The 24,609-nt window shown below is 42.2% G+C and overlaps 1 protein-coding gene across 2 annotated transcripts in view; it reads left to right on the top strand.

The window, feature by feature from the left end:
• Positions 1 to 782: 782 nt before the first annotated feature.
• Positions 783 to 24,609, top strand: part of LOC132899356 (arf-GAP with coiled-coil, ANK repeat and PH domain-containing protein 2-like) — a 111,169-nt gene continuing 87,342 nt past the window's right edge. For both annotated transcript variants that reach the window (XM_060941155.1, XM_060941154.1), the window contains exons 1-2: positions 783 to 1,185; positions 18,948 to 19,005. In XM_060941155.1, coding sequence (XP_060797138.1) covers positions 1,133 to 1,185; positions 18,948 to 19,005 — 111 coding nt within the window. In that variant the 5' untranslated portion in view covers positions 783 to 1,132. The remainder of the gene's footprint in view (positions 1,186 to 18,947; positions 19,006 to 24,609) is intronic.

Raw genomic sequence — 24,609 nt, 5'->3', positions numbered from 1 at the left:
GCAGGTTAGGCTAATTGATGGCTCTAAATTGACTGTAGGTGTGAATGTGAGTGTGAATAGTTGTTTGTCTCTATGCGTCAGCCCTGCGATGATCTGGTGACTTGTCCAGGGTGTACCCCGCCTCTCGCCCATAGTCAGCTGGGATAGGCTCCAGCTTACCTGCGACCCTGTACAGGATAAGTGGTTACAGATAATGGATGGATGGACTGCTTTTCTCTTCTCAGTGAGGCTGCAAAGGAAAGGGGATGCTAAGATTGAACGGGGGATGTAGACAACATGTGGGCTAAGCCCCTGACCTCAATACACTCTAGACATGTCCCTGGAAGTACCAGTAAAACAATTACATCCTGATGGAAAACGTTTAATGGAACCCATTAGACTAACTCCCACTAGATCACCAGGTGTTTTATTTTATTATTTTATTTAATATGTTATTCATCAAATATAGCAAATAAATAGTCATTTATACCTCACTATAATTTTAGTTTTATCTTGTTAAGGGTGACCACAAAATCACCCGGATGAAAACGCGTTCTGTGATTGGTTCCGATGATCCACACGCTGCTCGGACGGATGTGTAGTTTACAAAAATAAAATAGACTACAGAACGAAGCATACGTCATAGGCCCGACCAACTCCACCGCCTCCACCCTGCCCACTCAACTCCCGCCTTCTGTGCCACGATTGGCTAGTAGTTAATATGCACTGTCCAATCAGCAACTTGCTCGAGCGGCTACTATTTAAGCAGAGGCGGGATTTGCCGGAATGCGGGTGGGGGAAAATTTTAACAACATACAGTCCACTTATTTGGCAGTAGTGACCTGAGCCAATTTGAGTTCCTGTGGGCAGCGGAGTAAAAAATAAATAAAACAAAAGCAACTTATTTTAAATTCAGCGCTGTTTTTAAGTTGCGTGAAAGCTTTTTGGTGGTTATATATGTTCCTGGAATGTGTTTTTAGTTTAATCTGCCAGCCAGCAGCAGGACGGCTAGCTGGGGCTGTTTGTTGCTGAGGTGGCTAAGCTGCTCTGTGAGACTTGGACTGGCTAGCTGGGCTAACCTTCTGTTCCGATAAAAACAAAAATAAAGAAATAAAACTTTTTTTCCCGGGAATTTGCACTTCAAAAGACGAACATGAGGATCACGGTGGATTTTGAGGAATGTCTCCGAGACTCTCCGAGATTCAGGTAGGAATGTTTTGAGCTTTGGGGAATATTTTTGGCTATTTTTGTCCAGGAATGTAAAAGTCCTCACTGAACGACGAGCTAAACTCTGCTGCGATACTGTCACGCGCTCCGGTTAACCGCCGATATCTTTGCAATGTGTATTTAAAAAAAAAAGAGTCAGGTAGGAGCAGGAAATGGGTTTGACAGCGAAATAACAGGCTCTGAGTGGAATACTGTATAAACACCAAGTTTTCAGTTTGATTCTTATGGTTTACTCGTCAGTTGATTACCTCATCAGATTTGTCTGTTTTGAAAAATGTGAACTAGATACTTCTGTCTCTTCATCTGTCTTTATCGGTCTCTTTGTCTGTCTGTCTGTATTTGCCTGCTAATTTTTTTTTTCTTTCAATGATTTTAAATGTATTTTTGTTTTTATACCACAGCACTTGACTTTCAATTCTGATTGGTCAGAAGGTGTTTGATTTTGTGTATGAAGCTTTCTGTAAAGAGATGCTTATTTAAGGGTAGGTGATTTGATTTTGGAAGCATTTTTGTTATATTTCTTGAAATTCTCTTTACATCCTGACAGCAACGAATAAATCAAATGCCCTGACAATAAAAATAAAAAGTTCAGTTATCTGTGGCAGTCACACGTCTGTCAAAAATCTGTTCGATCATTTCATTTGGCCTGAATGAGATGATTAAGAGATGGTCGGTCATCCGGTCTGCCTTAGGGCTGCGTACCGGTACTGTACCGTGAAAATCGATTCGGTACAGGTCCAAAATACCGGCTCATGAAGTACCGGTACTGTACTGATATAAATTTACACCAAGTATATGCTTATTTTGTGACTGAAGATGCGTAAATCCTACCACAAAGATGAAAATTTAGCACTGGAAAAGACGTAAAATGCTGCGCTGAAACTTGAACTCGGAGCCATCTTTGATTTGAGATCCTCTCGCCACAGTCTCACGAGACATTGCGAGAGCTTGGCTGATCCAGCGTTCTGATTGGTCAAAAAGACTCAAAAGCAGATCAGCCATTTTTCCTTTGCTGGCATTGGCGGCCTTTGTTGCTTTGTGTAATTTTGCCGCATAAGTTAAAGGCCGCGGACTGCGCGGAGTCTGTAGTACTCTAGTGTAGTAGTCACTTCTCGCTGTGAGACAACTTATGACTTTTTGTCCCAAGTTAACTATAGGGTGACTGAGAAGTGAGGTAGGAAACCTAGTTATGTTCGGTTTTCTTTGAATAAAGATACTGACAAGTTGTCAACAGTTTATTAATGTTTCTGTCATTATTGAAGAAGTTCAGAAGAATTTGTCAAATTGTTCAGGTACAGGTCTGGACCTGTACCTAAACCTCTGTACCTGATGTTACGTTTAGGTACACAGCCCTAGTCTGCCTGCACACACTCCTTGCGCGTGACCAGAGTCTTCCACAAGGCGACGCAGGTATATTGCTAAAGCTGGTGAGCTTCTCGACAGCCATGTGTCCTAACAATAACTGTGTTTGTTGTTTTACATTCATTATCATAATGTTAGATATTTTCTTACATGTGAATGAGAAATGAGGTGGTTGGATACGACACCGACGTTCCCCAGCGATACGCTCTCTCGTGGACTCGTCCTGCTGCTGTAATCAGGCAGTGTGCGTTCATGTGCTTTGGAGGAAGGGCTAAAAGGAGGGAGTGGATGTGGTCACTACTGTTTCTTCCCTGTTTTTACTTGCTGATGAGTGTAGTGGTGTGGGGTTTGGGATGTAGTCACTGTGTCTTTCCTGTATTTCACACAGAGGAAGTGTTGGTCCAACCTCGACTCAGGCTTTCCAGGCTTTGTGCACTAAAGTATGAACTCCCTGTCCCTCATTTCCTTTCGAGTATCTCAGTACAGCAGCACAACGAGGAGCAGATGTTTAGAAAGTTGTTTGCAGAAAATGCTGGAAAGCGGTTGGAGTTTTTCCCCTTGAGTTTTGTCATTAAACACCACAACTTGAGTGCATTGCAGCGCACATACACTTTTCCTGACATTCCCTGACAACATTTGTCATAAAGGAGTGAATAAATGTTGAACCCCCCCCCCCCAAAAAAAATTACATATTACACGTTTACTTCATTGCAGTTACTTAAAAAAATTAAAACACAAACAAAACCTCTAAATCAAACCATCTTGTATTAAAGATCATCATGATCTTAAACTACACTAAACCACTGTGCTGTTGGATTCTGATTGGTCAGAAATCACAGAGTTATATTAATCTGCTCACTCGAATACCTTATTTCTATATTAACTGCTTAATCATAGGGACTTATATCTTGAATACTTCACATAAATTGGTTTAATAAATAAACAAATACATTTTATAAGTTAAGTTTTTGTGTTTATATAACATTTCCACAAATGGTCTCCAGTGTCTGCGCTTTGTGATGGTCAGAGATGGTAGATATGGTGCAGTGAGGGCATCAAAGCAACCGGAAGTCATTCATTTTCCATGTGAGCCAGCAGCATGACCTCTGGCAGCACATCTTGGGCAGCAGGGCCATCAGAATAAAGTTAAAGTTCAGGCAACTTTATGGTAATGAGTTATGACGTGCTTCCGTGGCAGCCAGTCGGAATTTAGAAGTGCTCTAAAGAATAGTAGAGTGAGTGATTTTTATTTTTATTTAGCAAATTAATGCACAAAATACATAAATATAGTGTACATTTAAGATACACGGATAACACAAAGTTTATAGCACTTATTTCCGTTGTGGTCTGGCAAGAATCAGGATCAGTAAGAATTTAAAGACCAGTCATTAAATTTTGGTTCTGTTCAAACCATTCTTAAGCACAACGGAGGAGAAATTAATTGCTGTGGTGGGTTTCCCTTTGTATTCGTGTGTCCCTGTTTGCAACACTCTTTATAAGCAACATTTTTTGCTCTCGAGTGCTCGTTTAAGTGGGAATTGGATACTATTGCAGTTCGTTGGCTCAAAACAACACCAATTTGATCAGTTACAGTAATTAGCCACTAAACTTAAAGTGCATAGCACAGGTAAATTCAGGAGCAAGATCAATGCAAGTCTCCTATTTTATATTAAACTTTGGTCAAATATCTGTCACATTTTGCATTTTGTGCAATTTTTTTTACCTTGTGCAATACCAGAAAAATTCAGTTGAACTCAAGCCATTTGAGGTGAATTGGTCCGCCTCTGAAAAAAACTTGGCATTTGGATTTCCCGGGAAACATTGATTTTCGTGACGTCGCGTGCGGGACACCTCCTTCTGAATCCTACGTCAGCGTTGGTTTGTTTATGAGAAAACTACCTGGTGGTTTTCTGCAAATTTCTTCAACGTTATCACATAATTATTAAAATGGTTAACAGATGTATCGTAGGAGGGTGTAGCAACACCAATCTTGATGGGGTTAGTACCCATCGTTTCCCAAAAGACCGGACAATGAGAGAGAAATGGGAGTGCTTCGTGCGAGGCACCCGGAAGCCGAGGACCAAGCAGAGCCGAGAAAAAGACCAAGAAAATCGGCAATTCACAAGTTGACTGTTGCCAGGGTAAGAAATAATTCTGACCTCTCATTATATTCTTCATCCAAAGGTGAAGTAACATTGCGCTCAAGTGACAATTCCATATTTCAATGCAAAATTGCTAGCTGCTAAACTTGGTCTACATAGGCTGTGCACTGAAACCGTGCAAGCTCTCTCAGCCTGCTGGCGCTTCCGCTGGTAACGTCACGAATCTGGCTCCAGACTCCCTTGGGATTTTTCCAGACGTGTTTCGTTATTTTATTTTTTTCTGCTGTAGACAGATGGCCTTGTGCAAAATTACCCTTCTGGATGAGTGTGTAAAGGGCCATACTTTCATATAAAAAAAAAAACGAAATTGGTACAGGATATGCAGTTTAAAGGGCCATAGCTATTTTAAAGTAGGCTACACACAAAGTAAAGTTAATATTATGCGAAATTAGATCCAGGAAACTGAATAATAGGCCCTAAATAAATGGTATTGTTGATATTTATTTCTCATCTCATCATCTAGCTGCTTTATCCTGTTCTACAGGGTCGCAGACAAGCTGGAGCCTATCCCAGCTGACTACGGGCGAAAGGCAGGGTACACCCTGGACAAGTCGCCAGGTCATCACAGGGCTGACACATAGACACAGACAACCATTCACACTCACATTCACACCTACGGTCAATTTAGAGTCACCAGTTAACCTAACCTGCATGTCTTTGGACTGTGGGGGAAACCGGAGCGCCTGGAGGAAACCCACGCGGACACGGGGAGAACATACAAACTCCGCACAGAAAGGCCCTCGCCGGCCACGGGGCTCGAACCCGGACCTTCTTGCTGTGAGGCGACAGTGCTAACCACTACACCACCGTGCCGCCCTGATAATTATTTATTTATTTATTTATTTATAATTTTATCCTGACTTTTAAAATAGATTTTTAAAAATAGAACAGTGACACAGAAGAGGAAATCCCTCAAACAGAAACTGAATACAGGTTACCATCCATCCATTATCTGTAGCTGCTTATCCTGTGCAGGGTTGCAGGCAAGCTGGAACCTATCCCAGTTGACTATGGGTGAGAGGTGTAGTACACCCTGCACAAGTTGCCAGGTCATCGTCGGGCTGACACATAGAGACAACCATTCACATCTACGATCACCAATTAGCCTAACCTGCATGTTTTTGCACTGTGGGGGAAACCGGAGCACCCGGAGGAAACCCACACAGACACGGGGAGAACATGCAAACTCCACACAGAAAGGTCCCTGTTGACCAAACTGGGCTCAAACCCAGAACCTTCTTGCTGTGAGGCGACAGTGCTAACCACCACCGTGCCGCCACAGGTTACAATGCTGCACACAAACAATACAAGTCCATAAGTGTGAATCCAACTTGTTCTGCAAATACAACCAAGAAGCAACCAGTCTAGACTTTACTAACAGACTTAACAATGTCTGTGAAGGTAAAATACACTCCTGAAAAGAGCTGAACCTGGACGCCTTTGAACAGTACAGACCTTATGACAGTATATGTTCATTAACAGCAAAAATATATTACGTTTGTAGTAATTTGGTAAAATATAAAAAAGTGGACATATTTAATTATTTTAGGTGTTTAATGTTCTTGGTCATGTCTTTGTATCTTATACCACAGCAATTTGCAAAAAAAAAAAGTTTATTAAAAAAACACATGACAAGGCTGTTTACGTTGGTGCTGCTGGAACACGGCATACATGGGGTATGCGCTAAAACAGACCTGGGCATTTTATGGCCCGTGGGCCGCATCCGGCCCTTTGGTTCATTCTGATCGGCCCGCATAAGGTTAATTAGAAATTACAAAATAAACGTATTTTCTAATTTTACCCCATGAATGGACTGAATGTGCATTGCTTTTATTTTGAAGTTGTGTTCAACAAAAACGCAATGCGCGCGACATGAACATGACATGAAATCCCACGAAACCTAATCCCGCGATAACTACTTCCGTAATTTGTCCAGACCAACCACAAACTTGTACGTCATCCTTCAAACGGTCCAGCCAATCACAGTGTGACGTCACCAGCAGGCGCCGGAGCCCGAGCCGATCTGTAGATCTGATACCTACACCGAATCGACTGATGATCATCTGTCAGCTGTGCTTCGCATCTCCACCTCAGACGTTCAACCTGACTTTGATGCACTCATTAAAGACCAACAGAGACTAGATTTCTCTCACTGAACAAATAAAAAACTGAAAAACACCAAATGAGGTGATTAGACTACAAATGTGGGCATCATTATTATAATATGATGTCTCTTGCTTGATATTTGGAGTAGAAAGACAATATCGTGATGCCTTTATTGTGTTTTGGGGTGAATGTGACTGAAAAAAATGGTATAAACGCTCACATTTTGTTAACCATTGTTTTGGGAAATTTGATTAAATAAATGACATTTTTTGTAAGGCAACCTCGTTTTTTCCATACTCTTACCAGTCTTAGCAGCTTGTAAAAACAATGTTATTTATTGCTTTATATAAAGAAATACAATTAATATTATGCAGAATTTAGTTCAGCCTTTTGGTCCGGCCCTCCACAAAATTCTGTTTCTCATGTGGCCCCATGGAAAAAATAATTGCCCACCCCTGCGCTAAAACATCACACCCAAATAGTAATTAAATCAGCTTTCTTTTAACAGAAATTGAGTACAATAATCACCACAGCAAATTCTTGAATCAGAAGGTGTGGATTATTTAACAGCACAGATCTGTAGCCTATATTTATGACTTTTAATATTAAGGATAGGTTTGTAATAATACACTTGTGATGCATTAACATTCAGAGGGCCTTGTTGAATGGTATATGGTGAACACTTCACATAATCTCAGTCTAATAATACATTAATACGTGTTATTTAACAAAGCCTTATCGTTGATACGTTTATTTTAGGTGTTTATTTAACATTTATTGAAGGTGTGTCAAGTGTCAATACTTTGTAAAAGCCAGCAAGTTTTCCAGAACAGAAGTAAGTTCCTGTTACGTTTACATTACGGCAGCTACATACCCTGTTATTATAACTGTTCCAGTCCACTAATTTGATCGGACAAGCTGCGTTTCAAATGTACTGATATTTAATATACCCTGTGTCCGAAATCACTCTCTACTCACTATATAGTGGACTAGATAGTGAGTTTGCCATTTTGTAGTGCTGTCCGAATGTATGGAGCACTTGCATGTGACGTCACAGCCGATCCAGATTGTGACAGACGTCATCTTGTCGGTCAAACGCCATATTTCCGCCTTCTGCTTCTACTTCTGCCTTTTCTTCTGGAAAACCCTACTATATACAATTCTACTACAACGGCTGCGGCTACAAGCTCTCCCTACCTGTGCACGTTTTTTATGTTTTTGTGTGTATTTTTGCGTGTTGTTCGTCTGTACTGGACTTCAATATCCACTACAACCGTATGGACTTACTGGACATTGGTTTCCAGCAGAAAATGACGGTTTGTGGCGATTTCCATCGCATGCACAACATTCCGGACGAGAAAAAAAAAAACATTCTGGACGAGATAGCGAGACCAGCGGGGTCTCCGTGGATTGTTATCGGAAGCAAAGCGAAGGAGGCGGCGCCGGGAGCGGAAGCAAAAGCGAGGCTGCAGAGCCGGCCTGTTGACTAAGCTCAGAAAACAGCCACTCAAACCTCCACTGCTAAGCCTTTACCTCTCCAACGCCAGATCCATGTAAACAAGACGGACGATTTGGAATTACAGCTGGAATTACCTTATTCTATTCTATAATCGGCTGGTCAGTGCTATACTCAATACTTAAGTGACTTACCCATCCAGTGAGGATTATTTTCTTGTTTACAAGATGCCACATCTGAGTCGCTGACAAATCCTGAATTTCTGTAAAGATAACTGTCCAGAGATTTATAAGCACGCAGTGCTTCACCACTGAACAGTGAGGGAAAGTTGATGAGGTAATTATACACGTCTGGGTATTCCGCTGGCAGTTCCATATCCACTGACACGGTTGTGAAAACTCCGTCCGGTAAGCCATAAGGGTCACTAATCTGTAGATCGTTTATTTTAGACTAGTTATCTGTTCATTAGAAAAATGAGCCGTGTAGTCCATCGGTTGAAATTGATCCATTCTGTACACGAGTGCAGCAGTATTCAGCGGTGTTTTTTACCGACAAGATGGCGTCTGCGTACTTTCCGGTCACGTGACTGCAAGATCTCTATAGTGAGGATTATTACTCCCTAAATAGTGCACTCAAAGTATCCCACAAGGAAAGTAGTGTGCAACCGATGGTCACTAACCAAGCAATATACACCATCATGCATTGCGGTTGTGCTGAAAGAAATCAAATCAAAAGCCTCAAATTTGATTTAATAAAAGGCAGCGGCAAAGAAGTATTCAGCCTTGATTTAAAAGAACTGACAGATGCAGCAGACACAAAGTACTTTATTTATTAATGTGAAAAATACGCTCAGTATAATATGTATTTATCACAAAAATACGTGCATGTATTTATTATTTTGAAAACCCACTAGCCGACTGATCTGGCATGTTTTAATTGTGTGACAGTAATGACATAAAGAAGAAACCTTTATTTGTCACATGCACACTTCAAGCACAGTTAAATTCATCCTCTGCATTTAACCCATCTGAAGCAGTGAACACACACCCCCACACCAGTGGGCAACCACACTACAGCACCCGGGGAGCAGTCAGGCATTAGATACCTTGCTCAAGGGCACTTCAGCCCAAGGCCACCCCACGTTAACCTAACTGCATGTCTTTGGACTGTGGGGGAAACCTGAGCACCCGGAGGAAACCCACGCAGACACGGGGAGAACATGCAAACTCCACACAGAAAGGCCCTCGCCGGCTGCTGGGTTCGAACCCGGAACCTTCTTGCTGTGAGGCGACCATGCTAACCACTACACCACCGTGCCACCCTAACAGCACAGCGGAGTAGTGTCCAAAAGTGTCTTTTCATTTTACCAATGAGCTCACTGTATAGTCCTCTATATAGTAATTCCCTATATAATGAGTAGGGGGTAGTAAACGAGTGAGTGGTTTTGGACACAGGGATAGCCAAAGTCTTGCCACTCGGCAGCCATCTTGGTAACGTGCCTGAGCAATGATTTTAGGCTCACCTGATGAAGCCCTAGTCTAAATAAATGGGAGGAGAGCCAGAACTGCACTTTCAGTGGCCACTGGGGCAAAAACTGCATGTATAGAATCAGTCAAATCTGATTTAAAAAAAAAACAAAACAAAAAAATTTAAAAAGATTGCTGACTTTGCCCCAAAATAAGGTTTATTTCCCCCCGCCAAATTATACTTGTACTACTCATGCGCAAGATTGCTATGAGGTCTCTATATTTCAACTGCGCATGCGTAACATTGTGTTTGCATCAATAAAGCAACACGATTGGCTTAATGCGTCCTGGTTTGGCAGATATCGGCTTTTTGGGGAGAGGGGCAGGATATGTGCTTACAACCACCATCTTTTTTGCAGTTACGGACTTTTCCCATATATTTATATTCAGGATTGTTTAAGTGGTTTGTCTCCTTCCTTATAATGTCTCTGATATAACCACTTGTACATTTCACTGTTTGTTACACACCACTTGTTAGTGTTTATGACATAAAATTCTACACTTGCCACAGGTTGGCTATCTGTGTTACCATGGCAACACGCAATGCTCTATCCAGCTGTGGCTTCTTTGGGAATCATTTTTGTTGACAGTTGCCGCTTTTCCACCAAAGCAGTTCCAGGGCTGGTTCGGGGCCAGTGCTTAGTTTGGAACCGGGTTTTCTGCTTCCACTGACAAAGAACTGGCTCTGGGGCCAGAAAAACCGGTTCCAGGCTAGCACCAACTCTCTGCTGGGCCAGAGGAAAGAACCGCTTACGTCAGCGGGGGGGGGGGGTTGTTAAGACCGACAATAACAAGACCGTGAAAGATCGCCATTTTTAAGTGACGAGAAGCAGCAGCTGTACAAACGCGAAGTCATCCATTATTATTATTATTATTATTATTATTATTGTTGTTGCTGCTGCTTCTTCCGCGTTGTTTTTGCTTCAATATTCGCGCCAAGGTTTATGCAAACGTAGCGACGTAACTGACGTATACAGCGACGTAATGACGTATACAACGACGTAATGGACATATACAGCGATGTAATGACGTGTCTTCTCTTAGCACCGCGAGTGATGGAAAAGCAAGCTGGTTCTCAGCTGGCTCGCAAGTTGAACGAGTTGTGAACCAGCACTGGCTCCGAACCAGCCCTGGAACTGATTTGGTGGAAAAGGGGTATGAGCAAAAATAAAATATTTGCCCATGTTGTGTCTAACATGTCAGTTACCCAATGCCAATTAGTATAGGTAATCGTATGGGGCCAAGTAAAATTAAGGATTAATTTCACGAGTGATTTCGAAGTTTTGAAAAATTTCAAAACTTTGAAATCACGAGTGAAATTGATCCTTAATTTTATGAGGAACCATACGATTACGTGTTTTATAATACATAGGACCAAGTTACTCAGTTCTGACATGACACGAGGACCGCATTTCCACAGAATATCTTCTTGTTTCGTCAGGCTTTTGGACTTGTTTGGCTTTTTACCCATTCCAACGAACTAGCCAATAGCATTTCAGAAATACGGCCCCGTGTTAAGGAAAAAAAGCCCTCCTTGATTGACCAATCCGAATTGAGTAATTTGGCCCTATGTATTATAACTGAACCAATCGGGGCGCACGACTATCTTGCACGTTTGAATCAGTTTCTAAAACGTCTTTCATTATTGCATGGCGACACGACACGAGGATTTTGAAAGTAGTTTACAAAATTTTATTGGAACTTCTTTCCAAAAGCTGATTGCTAAATGCAAGAAAACTCTGCTTGATCTAAAAGGAATTACAAATACCATTCATCATTATAAATTTAACTGGCTGGAAAACGATCAAAACTATTGAACCCATGTAAGCTTTCAACTGAAAACATTCGGACTTCAAAACGAATTAATCTCACACAGAGTTATTTTCCTAATCAGAATCTAAGACTCTAAGTCTCCTTGTAGTTCTTTGGCTTGCTTGACTGTTGACAAACTGCAGACTGAGTAGACGGAGATGAGTTATTCCCAGTGGAATTGAAGATCACACTGCAGCTGTTGAAGTTGTACACAATGTCGGGTACTGGCGTTGTAGCTGTAAACGTGTTCAGCTGGAGATTTGACAGGGCTCTTCTTGGAGAAGCCCTCGAGAGATCGATGATATTTGAAATGGCCTGCTGTTCTTTCTTGTCGCTGGAGTCATAGTCGTCGAGGCCTTGTTCTGTGGTGTGACCTGTGATGTTTTTTATTTCACATTTCAGTACTCCGCTACTTTTTAGCTTCTTGACGACGGTTTTTCTAGCACTGTGGTTAGTTAATTTCTTGTCAGGACACAGGTCAACTAATGGCGAGTTATTCATTCTCTTCATAATACTGTTGATTTGTATTTTTGCCCATTGGTGTGTTCTTGTACCACGTACTAGATGTGGGTTTGTCAATCACGGAAAGGTAAAATGGACCTTGGTTAGCCATTTCTTTAGGGCGTTTCTCGAGGTATTTCTTGAACAATTTCACTGGGCATCGATTTTCGTCGCCAGTCGCGAACATTTTTGGTGTAACTTGTTTTTACGCGAAGACCGCCCTGTCGTGTCTTAGTGAGACCCTCAGCAAACGTGATGTACTCAATTCCGTTGTCATCTTGTTGAACTTTAAAATGTTCAACTTGGGGATGGTGAAAGCTAAAAAAAATCTTGACCGACCACCGAGCCTCATTAGCCGGTTAGTCGGTTAACCTATGAGTTTAAACAGGGATGCAAACGGCGCACCTTTTGGCGGATGCCGCCTTTTTCACGGCTGAATCGTGCAAAGATCCGATTTTTTTTTTTTTTTTTGGGGGGGGGGGGCGTTGGAGTGTCTGAATAATTTCATCAGAGTAAATTCTGTATGCTCAAAGGAAAGCAATCGGATCTGCGTGATTCAGCCGTGAAAAAGTCGGCATCTGCGCCTTTAGTTTGTGTGGAGAGATATGATCTGCAATAACGTGCATTGTTGGCTACAGACTGAAACATACTTTCAGAATGCACTGGCCAAGGTAGGACTAAACTCGATGTGCCTTCTAATAATAATTAAAAAAAAAAACAGAATAGTAATTTGTAAGCTAAAAAGCCTGTGTCTACACTTTTCTTTCGCCGAGTGGCAGCTGTGTTCAACTGGGGCGGGACATGACTGAATGGGTGTTTCTGATTTGTTAGCTGTCTTTAACTGGGGCGGGAGGGCGGGACATGACTGAATGGGTGTTTCTGATTCGTCAGCTGTCGTCCTTACACCGCATGGCACGCCCCAAGCGTTTACAACACAGAATTCCAAGTCCTCTGCTCCAAAATCGGCAGCTTCAAAACGTGTTTTTTTTTTTTAACCGACAACCAAAAAAAAATTAACCGGTTGACGATTCGGTCAACTACCGGTCAAATGGTCATCGGTTAACATCCCTAGTTCAACTATCATGTCATGATGTTCTTGCCTTCCTCTTAAGCCAAAATGTTGTGTCAGCAAAAACCACATTGTATTGGACAGTGAACGTGGATTATGCCCTCCAAGTTGACCGCATTTCCACAGAATATCATCTTGTTTCGTCAGGCTTTTGGACTTATTTGGCTTTTTACCCATTCCTTGTTTTTGCAAATCTCTTGCTTTTCCCTCGAGGACTTTTCGTGATTCTTGAAAAGTAACATCTTTCAGGATTGATCCCGGATATTTCTCTTGTCTCAGATGCCGATCCAATGCTGTCTGCATTACTTTAAGAGAGTCTGGTTCGTAGTTTTCCCGATTTTCTTTCCTCACTTCTGCATAAAACTGCGATAGCACCTTGTCTAACTCCCAGCATTCATATGCCACTAGAGAGTCGTTTATTTGTCTTTCTGCGGCCCATTTCTTAAACACGGAAAGCCAAAAATTCTTACTTTTTTTGGTATTTTCATTTTCACTTGCAGCTTTCAATTGGTTTATCATTTCTTCATCAAATATAGTGAAACGTGGCATTGCTGAGTCAGCCATTTTGTTGACACAATTTGCTAATTTTTGTAACCGTAACCAAGCAACGAACTAGCCAATAGCATTAGAAATACGGCCCCGTATTAAGGAAAAAAGCCCTCCTTGATTGACCAATCAGAATTGAGTAATTTGGCTCCATGTATTATAACTTTGTTTATAGAACTGCTATATAAAAGCAATATTAGAGGAGAAAGAGTGCAGTTGAACTGAATATTAGCGTGGCTCTGATTACCTGGCATTACCTGTGGCTAAATCACAGCCGTGATTTTCTGATATCCACACCACCACCACTCTTACTCAGGTGATATTGCTTAATTTTATTTCTTCACGAGCATCTCTCATCTATTGAATATAAAGAGACTAAAAAATGCAGTTACTGAGAAGCCAGAAAAAACAAACCCCTCTGTTCTGTAGACTCGGGTCTCCTGGAACATCTGTAGCCTTATAAATATGAACAGTTAAAAAGAGCGATGTGTTGATCATTTACTAAATTAATAAAAACCATTAGCAAACGTTGTAGAACATCAGTGAAAGTTGGTCCCTGTTCTCACTTGTGTTACTTACAGCAGCTATTCATGCAGTTTGTCACGTTGCTGAGAAACCACAAAGTTTAAACTCCTCTGTCCTGAAGAGGTCGGAAAACTTAGCTGCAGCTTTATCTCTGAAACTCCTTCCCTTAATGTTAATAAAATAAATGTCTCCATACAGAAAACATCACCATATAAACAAGTTCTTAAAATCTGTTTATGTGAATTGTCCACCGTACATTATGGTATATTTAAGGGCATTAACATAAACTTGCGAGTTGCAGCTACACTACTCTCAGAGCTGCTGTTCTAGAAAATTAATCAACACCTTCTAACCAAACAGTCACGTGATTAAGTTGATGTACTATTTAAATAGTGCTAGTGTCGAGGGGTTTCCTTGAAAATTAATTTAAATTTAATTGTGTGTGTCTGTGTGTGTGTGGGGGGGGGTTAGTATCCCTGTACAGCAGTCAGAAGCATGTATTTTTGCTAATTAAACACACAGCAGCTGAATAGCTGTATAAATAAAATGCTGTATATTTTAATAAACTAATAATTTGATGACGTGACGACTCACAGCTAAGCAGCTATTGGGATAATGAGGGTCTACTAGAAGATTTCAAGATTTTATTTGTCAGACACAGTGGTTTATTATTGGGTAATGAAATTCTTATTTTGCAACTGCCCGACCAAATTACGCTTACCAATATAAAAGATATATATAAAAAAATATGAAATATAAAGTGTATCTCATCTCATTATGTCTAGCCGCTTTATCTTGTTCTACAGGGTCACAGGCAAGCTGGAGCCTATCCCAGCTGACTACGGGCGAAAGGCGGGGTACACCCTGGACAAGTCGCCAGGTCATCACAGGGCTGACACATAGACACAGACAACCATTCACACTCACATTCACACCTACGGTCAATTTAGAGTCACCAGTTAACCTAACCTGCATGTCTTTGGACTGTGGGGGAAAATGGAGCACCCGGAGGAAACCCACGCGGACACGGGGAGAACATGCAAACTCCGCACAGAAAGGCCCTCGCCGGCCACGGGGCTCGAACCTGGACCTTCTTGCTGTGAGGCGACAGCGCTAACCACTACACCACCATGCCGCCCCCATATAAAGTGCATATGGAATGCAAAATATAAAGGTAGAGTGAAAAATGAAGATAACATTTAAAAAAAAAAAAAAGAGCCAAACAAAACAGTGTGCAAATATAGAGGTAGATATACTGTGCAATGTCTTTTAAAAAAAAAACACGAGGCAAACAAACAATGTGCAAACATAGAGGTAGATATACTGTGCAATGTCTTGTGCAAAATTGCTAATATAATCTGTGGTTCAAAGCAGCGCTCGAAACTAACGGTGTCCCGACGTCCCGGGGACCATAAAAAATGTCATCGGGACACAAAATTATCATATCTGGGACAATCCCGGGACAATGGAAAAAATAGATCTAGAAAAAAAGTTCTACATTAATATTATTTATAAAGCCGTAACACATACGTAGACATTCACCTAATTTGTCAATTTTAATTTTAAAACGTTAACAGCGAAAAATACATAGTAGCTACACTTTCGATGCACCTGCATCCGTAGGCTACAGAGCAGCGCATTCTGTTCTAGAATCTTCGGCTGGTGTCCGCATTATATGGACTTGGAATGGAATTGCTACCGCACACGCTGCGCCGACTCTTGCCAGAACAAAAATGCTTAAGTGGTTGAAGCGGACCGACCGCGGGGAAGAAACTGAAAGCCCAGACATAACGTCTCCAGGACCTTCAGGATCCAAAGTGTCATCGCCTGGTCTGCAGGCAACGCGAGCAACTGAATGAACTTAATGAACACTGTTAGACACGTTATAAAATACAACAGGAATGATGTGGATGATATTGACGGAAGATACCGTTCAACAGAATGAGTGAGTTTTCTTGGTGTCTTTCTCGTTCAGAAAGTTTAGTCAGTCAGCAGCACAACTAGGCTCGGACCTGCCACTATGCTGATGTTGCTAACATTTGCACCCACGTTTCGGCAGCGAAAGTTCATAAAAATGGATAACTGTAATGGATAACGGAAAGTTCATAAAAATGGATAACGGTAATGGATAACGGAAAGTTCATAAAAATGGATAACGGTAATGGTGAAAATTATAAGTTGGCCTTATAAATGCCAACAGATATTCAAGGTATAAGTAGATGAAATGAACATAAAAGGGGTCTTATTTTCAACTAAAGTGTACTGCAGATGTAGGGAGTTGAAACATTTTCTGAATGAGCTAGTTGGCCCCTTTAAATAAACGGGTATCTATTCATACAGTGAGATCGCCAAAGTTTAATAAACTGAAAATGCAATAACTGTAATTTTGAAGTAGATGATGTATAGGACATGTGTCACTTGTGTCTTGTGACTTATTGTAAAAATGATATAAAGGGTTCAAAATCGCATAGTTACAAATATAATAGTAACTTCATATGATAATATTAACCACTGGTTATTTCAGAGAGGAAAAAAATGGGGACACTATTGCTTCCATTCGGGACAATACAACACAGAATTCGGGACCACTGGGGGACACAAAGAAAAAAAGTTAATTTCGAGCCCTGGTTCAAAGCCTGATGGAAATATAGAGGTAGATGGTGATTATAATCTGTGGTTCAAAAGCCTGATGGCCTGGGGGTAAAAACTGAACCCCCGAAATGAACCCCCGCGCGTGCGCGCACACAGACAGGTACTATATTTTCATTGAAGGGGGGAAAAATTATATACAGCAATTTTGGTTTTCAAATTGTTCAGTAGAAACTAGCCCTTCAGTTTAGTTCTACCGTGAAGCCAGACAGCTGCATGTTTTTGAACCGTTAGTCAGACTGTGTCACAGGGCAGCGTAACACACTGAGGAAAGAATTATCCACCGTCTTCCTCATACATTGCCTACAGATGCCCATAATTGACTAGTATTGCTGTGATTAACAGGGGAGAGAGATTATGCCCCTCCTACCCAGAGAGCACGGCAAATTACGCTGTCTTGGTCTTCAACATGTTCGTTGCAGTGCTTTCAAACATGAGCTGCCATACTGGAAGTAATTCCTTATGTGTAAGCAACTTTTGGATGAAACTTTTCAAAAACTGTAGTGGGTGTTTTGTTTTTTTTTCCTTCCCTCCCCCTCTCTCTTCAGTGACTGAATTTTCTTCATATCTAAAAACTGACATGCTGGTAAAGCTGCGTATTCTGTGATTGAACATGAAGCAGCACACACACACGAAGCAGCTCACATCGTGTGCGTTGCGGGCCGAACTGTGGGCTGCTGAACTATGGATCTGGGGTTCGATTCAGAACCTAATTCATCACTATTGATTCATAACCATGTCTGTTACCTGGTTTAAAAAAAAAACCCTACCCTCTTCTATTCTGTGTTGTATGATGGGAAATGTTAGTGAAGAAAGTGTCCTCCTCTCCACAAATTGTTTTTTCTGGATCACAGCTTCCTAAAGAAAAGCTAAAAGTGACCTAATGAGAGCAACTGCAGATTAAAGTCGTGACCAGGTTTCGAGATAAAACCGTGATATTGCCAGGGGCAACAGCGATAATGTTTTATATATACTGATGATAGACTTATTAGAGATAAACACACTTATAAACATGGATGAGGACAAACAGAACTCTGCACTACAATAACATTTCTGTTCTCATTTCCAAAGGATTTTGAAAGGGGGGTAAAAAGTGCTGAGTGGAGGAATCTGTGAAAAAATGCTGTGTATGTGGCAGTAAATGAGAGAGGGAACTTTGCTAATAATGCAACTTGTAAACTCATTCTTTCATGCACACTTCATTTTACACAACACTGCTGCTGAATTCTGGATTGTGATTGGTCAGAAGGTGTTGATTCTATAACGGCAGTTCTCACAGTTGTGCAGCTGCGAATTACATGTTTACATTAATGTGGTCATGACATTTTTGTTTCTATAGTAACAAATTGCACTGAGTAATCACTGATTATGTTGAAGTAAGGAGACGTTTAAGATTTATGGAAGGAGTCTCCAGTGTTGGCGCTTTGTAACGGTTGGAGGTAAAGCTGTAACTAAGTTTTCACATCTTCAGCACAAAGGAGTTTACACTTTCTGTAACTTTAAGTGCTGAATGTTGCTTCACACTTGATTAAGCTTTATCCATGTTGTTGTTATTTTAACTTGGACGAGGCTTTCTTTGACGAGCTCTGCTTTACGGCTTTGTTAACACATGGACCCTTCAGCACCTTGCCTTGATGTGTGTGTGACCTCGTTTTAATGAGATGGCTCATTAAAATAAGGTCACGGGTGTCAAATGTATGACGGCAGTTTATTTTTTATTTTTATTTGATCACACATCCATTTATTTGGACACTAATCTATCATTAAATTTGAACTCCTCCCTGAAACACGACACATTTTTATTGAAACATTTTCTGATGATGTTAGTGACTCTAGTTCTAAATTGTTGCTTGGTGCTGGTGCTTGGTACTTGGACGCATTGTTATTGCTTGTGTAGTTACTGAGTTACTAGTTTAACATTTGGAAAAATGTCCAGACGTAAGTGAATGGTTATTGGTCAAGTCAGGTTATTGTTGTACCCACAGTTTTAAAACGTACATTTTTAATTTTTTTTTTCCTTAATACAGGGCCACCATTGAGGAGGTGGAAGGAGATGTGTGTGAGCTGGAGTCCAAATTGGATAAGGTGAGTTCAGAATCATGGTCTGTTTTTTACACTGTCAACCTACTCCCTTACAAGTTCTGTATCATGATAAAAACTAGTAATGATTAGATTAGATTAGATAAAACTTTATTGATCCCTTTGGGAGGGTTCCCTCAGGGAAATTAAGATTCCAGCAGCATCATTACAGATAAACCGAGAAAAGAAATAGAGAGAACTTCTAGATAAATTAAAATAAAGTATTTACATATACAAATATATAAAAAGTATAAGATATGTGGCAGATCACAGAATCCAGGGACACATGTCGGCCCGGGGTCATTTTGAGTTATTGACAGATTCAGAAAGTACAGTTTCTAAGCTTTCCAATGATGCCTTCCATGTGGAGATCTGACAATATCTGAAGAATGTGTGGCCTTTTGAAAGTGTATACTTCTTAAAACAGGAAAGGGAGAAAATCGCCCTCAAAGTTTTCCATCTCAGCTACTCTGGGTGTAGGGCGGGCACATAATGGTGCTCATTTGCATGACATTAAGGAAAGCTCTACCCCCTATGAGCTAGCACGATACTACTTTCATGTAAACAAAGATCACCATGTCAATTTTCCTTCCATGCAAAGTATGCCCAAAACAATTATGAAGTACAAAAATAAGTCCTAAAGTATACTTTAACGTTTTGTGGTTGAAAAATTACTCACGCCATAAGAAAGAAAGATAGCACGATGATGACACAACTAACACAACACTAGTTTCATGTAAAGCCTCGGTCACAACCGGCCGTACAGTACGCGCTCCTACGGCCGGTCTACACGCAAAAAATGCAAGAAACACACGGAGAGCGCGCATGAAACGCACGAGAGCGCGCGTGTGAAAAGCACGAGAGCGCGCGTGTGATGTGCTGATTTTCGAGCCGCAGACCGGCTGCAGAGGTTCTTTGTCATGTCGAACAAACTCTACAGGCGCTTACGTTTTTTTCAGGTTGCAAGACAAACTTGCGGCCAACGCGCGTCTTTCTCCGTGAACAAAAAAAACCGCAGCGATTTGGGGAAACGCCAAAAATCACACGGCCAAAAAATCGTACGTCCGGTTGTGACCTAGGCTTAACCAAACCACAACACTCTCCGTTACATGCAAAAATAACCACACAGCCTTAGATTAATAAACTTACCCCATCAGAAAGAGAAACGGCGTGATAGAGAGATATTGCACTTTATATTGCACATTGTCTGGTATTGCTTATTGTTAGGCTAGGCTACTGCTCCTTCCTGTCCTCTGTCCTCCTGTTACCCCTCCTCCCCCCCAGAGAGGAGTTTTACAGTCTGATGGCGTGAGGGACAAAGGAGTTTTTGAGTCTGTTCGTCCTGCACTTGGGAAGGAGCATTCTGTCACTGAACAGGCTCCTCTGGTTGCTGATGAAGGTGTGCAGAGGGTGATTGACATCGTCCATGATGTTCAATAGTTTGTCCATAGACCTCTTCTCTGCCACCGTCACCAGAGAGTCCAGTTTCATGCCGACCACAGAGCCAGCCCGCCTGATCAGTTTGTCCAGCCTGGATGTGTCCTCCTTGGATGTGTTGTCCCCCCAGCACACCACGGTGTAAAACAGGACACTGGTGACCACAGACTGATAGAACATCCACAGGAGTTTCCTGCAGATGTTAAAGGACCGCAGCCTCCTAAGGAAGTATAGCCTGCTCTGTCCCTTCCTGTATAAGTGTTTGGTGTTGCAAGTCCAGTCCAGCTTGCTGTCCAGCCACAGCCCGAGGTACTTGTAGGAATCCACAGCCTCCACCTCGACTCCCTCGATCAGAACTGGTCGTGACCTTGGTCTGGACCTCCCAAAGTCAATGACCAGCTCCTTGGTCTTCGAGGTGTTGAGCTGCAGATGGTTCCTGTTGCACCACACAGCAAAGTCCCTCACCAGGCTCCTATACTCCTCCTCTCTGTCGTCACTGATACACCCAACGATGGCTGTGTCATTGGCAAACTTCTGGATGTGACACAGCTCCGAGTTGTAGCAGAAGTCTGCGGTATACAGGGTGAAGAGAAGAGGGGCCAGCACCGTGCCCTGGGGTACTCCGGTGCTGCTAATCAGTGTCAGACATGATGTCCTTCAGCCTGACGTACTGCGGCCTGTCAGTGAGGTAGCTGGAGATCCAGGTGACCAGGCAGGGGTCCACTCGCATCCTGTTCAGTTTGTCCTGAAGCAATAGGGGCTGGATGGTGTTGAAGGCACTCGAGAAGTCCAAGAAGAGGATCCTCACTGTGCCATTTCCCTTATCCAGGTAGAGGATGGCGTCTTTCACACCGACACCTGCCCGGTACGCAAACTGCAGACAGTCATGTTGTACCTGGGGTCTGAGGAGGCTGAGGAAGAGCCGCTCCAATGTCTTCATCAGATGTGAAATGAGTGCCACCGGTCGGAAGTCGTTCAGCTCGCTGGGCCGATTCTTTTTGGGAACTGGAACGATACATGATGTCTTCCAGAGGGTGAGCACTCTCCCCAGCTGCAGGCTGAGGTTGAAGATGCGTTGGAGTGGTTCACCCAGTTCAGCAGCACAGGTCTTCAGTAGTCGGGGACACACCTTGTCTGGGCCTGCTGCTTTCCTGGGGTGAAGCTTCCTCAGTTGACCTCTGACCTGGTCTGCAGTAATGCATGGAGAAGTCTGTGTTGAGGTGGGGGATGAGGGGAAGGAGGGGGCTGCTGTGATGACTGGGGGGAGGCGTGTTGAGGGAAGAAGGAGAGATGGCTGCAGTAAGGGAGAGGGTGGGGGGGACGTGGGCTGGTTGAACCGATTGAAGTCGTCATTCAACTCATTCGCCCTCTCCACTGTCCCCTTAACGAACGACTCTGGTCTTTGTATTGTGGCCTGTGATGGTTTTCACACCTTCCCAGACCTCTCTCATGCTGTTGCACTCCCGTTTGCTACCATTCAAAGGGCTGTGTGTAGAATTTTCAAAAAAAAAAAAAAAAACAGAACGTGAAGTAACATCTTTGTCAAAGACGCCGATGTATTGCATTGCAGATATATCTCCTGAAGTTAGCATGCTAACCAGCTAGCACTGAGACAAGATGCACCAACCGTCTTGTAATACCACTTTGTACCTCTATACATAGTTTGCACATGACGTCACAGAGTCGGGGATTCCCTCGTGGCGGCCATCTTGTGGGTCAAGCTTACTGTACGGGTCACTGAGCACACATTGTAACGCGCGAGTACAAAGTCTTCAAAAGAACCCAAGCGGGCTATTTAAAGCTAGCAATGGTGCACACCTGTTGTATTCACGGCTGTCGTAATAGGTCAGATGATGACGTCAAGCGGAGCTTTTATGGAATTCCCACTGTACAGGAGCATGAAGGCGAGCAAACAAAGAAACTCAGCATATAAAGGAGAAATCTATGGCTTGCGAGAATCAACCGCAAGGCTTATCAGCCTTCCAAACACAGCAAAGTCTGCTCCGCTCATTTTATAAGTAGTAAGTTGTTTAAATAAGCAATCAATTGTGTTTAAGTTTGTTTTTGGAAACCAAAACATCCTGTAAACAATCTCTGGAGAATGCCTAACTGGAACCGCTGAGTGTACGTTTACATTGTAATGTACACTTAATATCGCTCATTTGTCACGTTTCTATTTGACACTTGTTGAGAGCTCTAAAATTCCAGTGTTTACATACCTTGGCTGTAATTAGGACACGACTGTCACTTGTTTTTATATGGTGGACTTCATGGACCCAGCCACAGACAAAATAATTGTATGACTCCAGCGACTTGTATGCTTTGAGGTCGTCAAGTGTGTAGGCACTTTTACTATTCACGAAATAGTTCATAATATCAGAGTACGATATGGATAGCAGCCCTGCATAGTCACTTGAAAATGCATCTTTGTCCACTTTGTAGGGGTCAGTCAATTCCCCCAATCAAGGCCAGTTTGGCTGCATACCGTTGTCGTGAGATGTCGTCCAATGTATCTATATACTTCCGTTTGCTTGATTTTGCCAACATTGATCTTTATTTTAGAAAACTGACTATATAACTTCATAAATTCGTACGAGATAACGTAGCCGGTAATGGCGATGGTCCGTTTTGTTTGACCCACGAGATGGCGGCTGGAGGGCTTTCCCCGGAATGCCGTGACGTCAGTGAAAACTGTATAGATGATATTAAGTCAGTGTAGCGTCCAGTCTGCACTCAGTCCAAAAAGAGAGGAGAAGTCATGCATCACTGGCGGCTGTAAACATGTTAGTCTCTGAGCTCAGACTGCCGAAAACTAAAGAAAAGGGAAGCAAATGGATCGCTGCAGTTCTCAGAAACTAGCAGTGAAATGTGGCTTTGCGGTTACCGTTTTGTATGTGGGTATGTTGTATTTTTCGAATTGGGAAAAGAAAAAGAAAAAGGACCCGACTGGGAGAAACTGAATCACAATGCCAAACATTAAACAATGAAAGACTGGATTACAGTGGAGCCTCCACTCACAAACCCGGATATTAATCTTGTTTTTGGATTCGGTCCTTTTTTTTTTTTTTAAATCCCTCGCTGGCCGAAAGGCCTGAAGGGGGGTTATGTCGTCACAATTTCTGTCCATCCGTCTGTCCTGGGAAGGGTACTCACCTTCTGAAATCAACTCCTCTCTCAATTTTTGGAGGAATTTCACCAAACTTGGCAAAAGGCTTTGTTGTATGTCGGTAGTACGCATATTGTTATTTTGTTCAATTCGGTCGCATTTTACCAGAGTTGTGGCCCTTGATTAACAACCTTGTACTTTCACAATTTCATGAAGGTGTGCTCGCCTTCTGACATCAACTCCTCTCACAATTTTTGGACGAATTTCTTGAAGCTTGGCAAAAGGCCTTGTTATATGACGGTAATACGCATATTGCGATTTAGTTTCGTTTGTGAAAATTTTCCCACCATTTTGACCCTTGATTAAATAACTTATACTTTGACAATTTCATGCGGGTGTACGTTCTTCTGAAATCAACTCCTCTCACAATTTGTGGAGGAATTTCACCAAACTTGGCAGAAGGCTTTGTTATATGACAGTTATACACACATTGAAATTTTGTTTAATTTGGGCACATTTTACCCGAGTTATGCCCTCGATTATTAACAAACTTGTACTTTGCCAATTTCATCAAGGTGTGCTTGCTTTCTGAAATCAACTTCCCTCGCAATTTTTATCCCCCACTGACCGAAAGGCCCGAAGGGGTATTATGTCATGGTGATGTCTGTCTGTCCGTCCCAGGAAGGGTACTCAACTTCTGAAATCAACTCCTCATGGTTTTTGGAGGAACTTCATGAAACCTGGAAAGATTCTTTGTTATATGTTGGTAATATGCATATTGCAATTTTGTTCAGTTCAGTCGCATTTTACCAGAGTTATGGCAGAGTTGCCAGCGGGGGATATTGTGCTCTCAGAGCACGCTGGGGTGTGCTTGTGGAAGATCTGCTAATTCACAAGCCAGCAACTGTGAGGGCACATTCTCATAAAGGTACTGGAGATAGTTGCTCAAGATCTAATTGATTTGCTGACAGGTGTTGTCATACTACACTATCCAGACTAATGCTGACGCGGCCAAGTCACATGGTAATAAAACGGTGGCTGGACTGTGGAGGGAAGCTCAGCAGCCG

The sequence above is a fragment of the Neoarius graeffei genome, chromosome 15, assembly GCF_027579695.1.
Source record: "Neoarius graeffei isolate fNeoGra1 chromosome 15, fNeoGra1.pri, whole genome shotgun sequence".
Taxonomy (NCBI): domain Eukaryota; kingdom Metazoa; phylum Chordata; class Actinopteri; order Siluriformes; family Ariidae; genus Neoarius; species Neoarius graeffei.
This window is presented reverse-complemented; position numbering and strand designations above follow the sequence as displayed.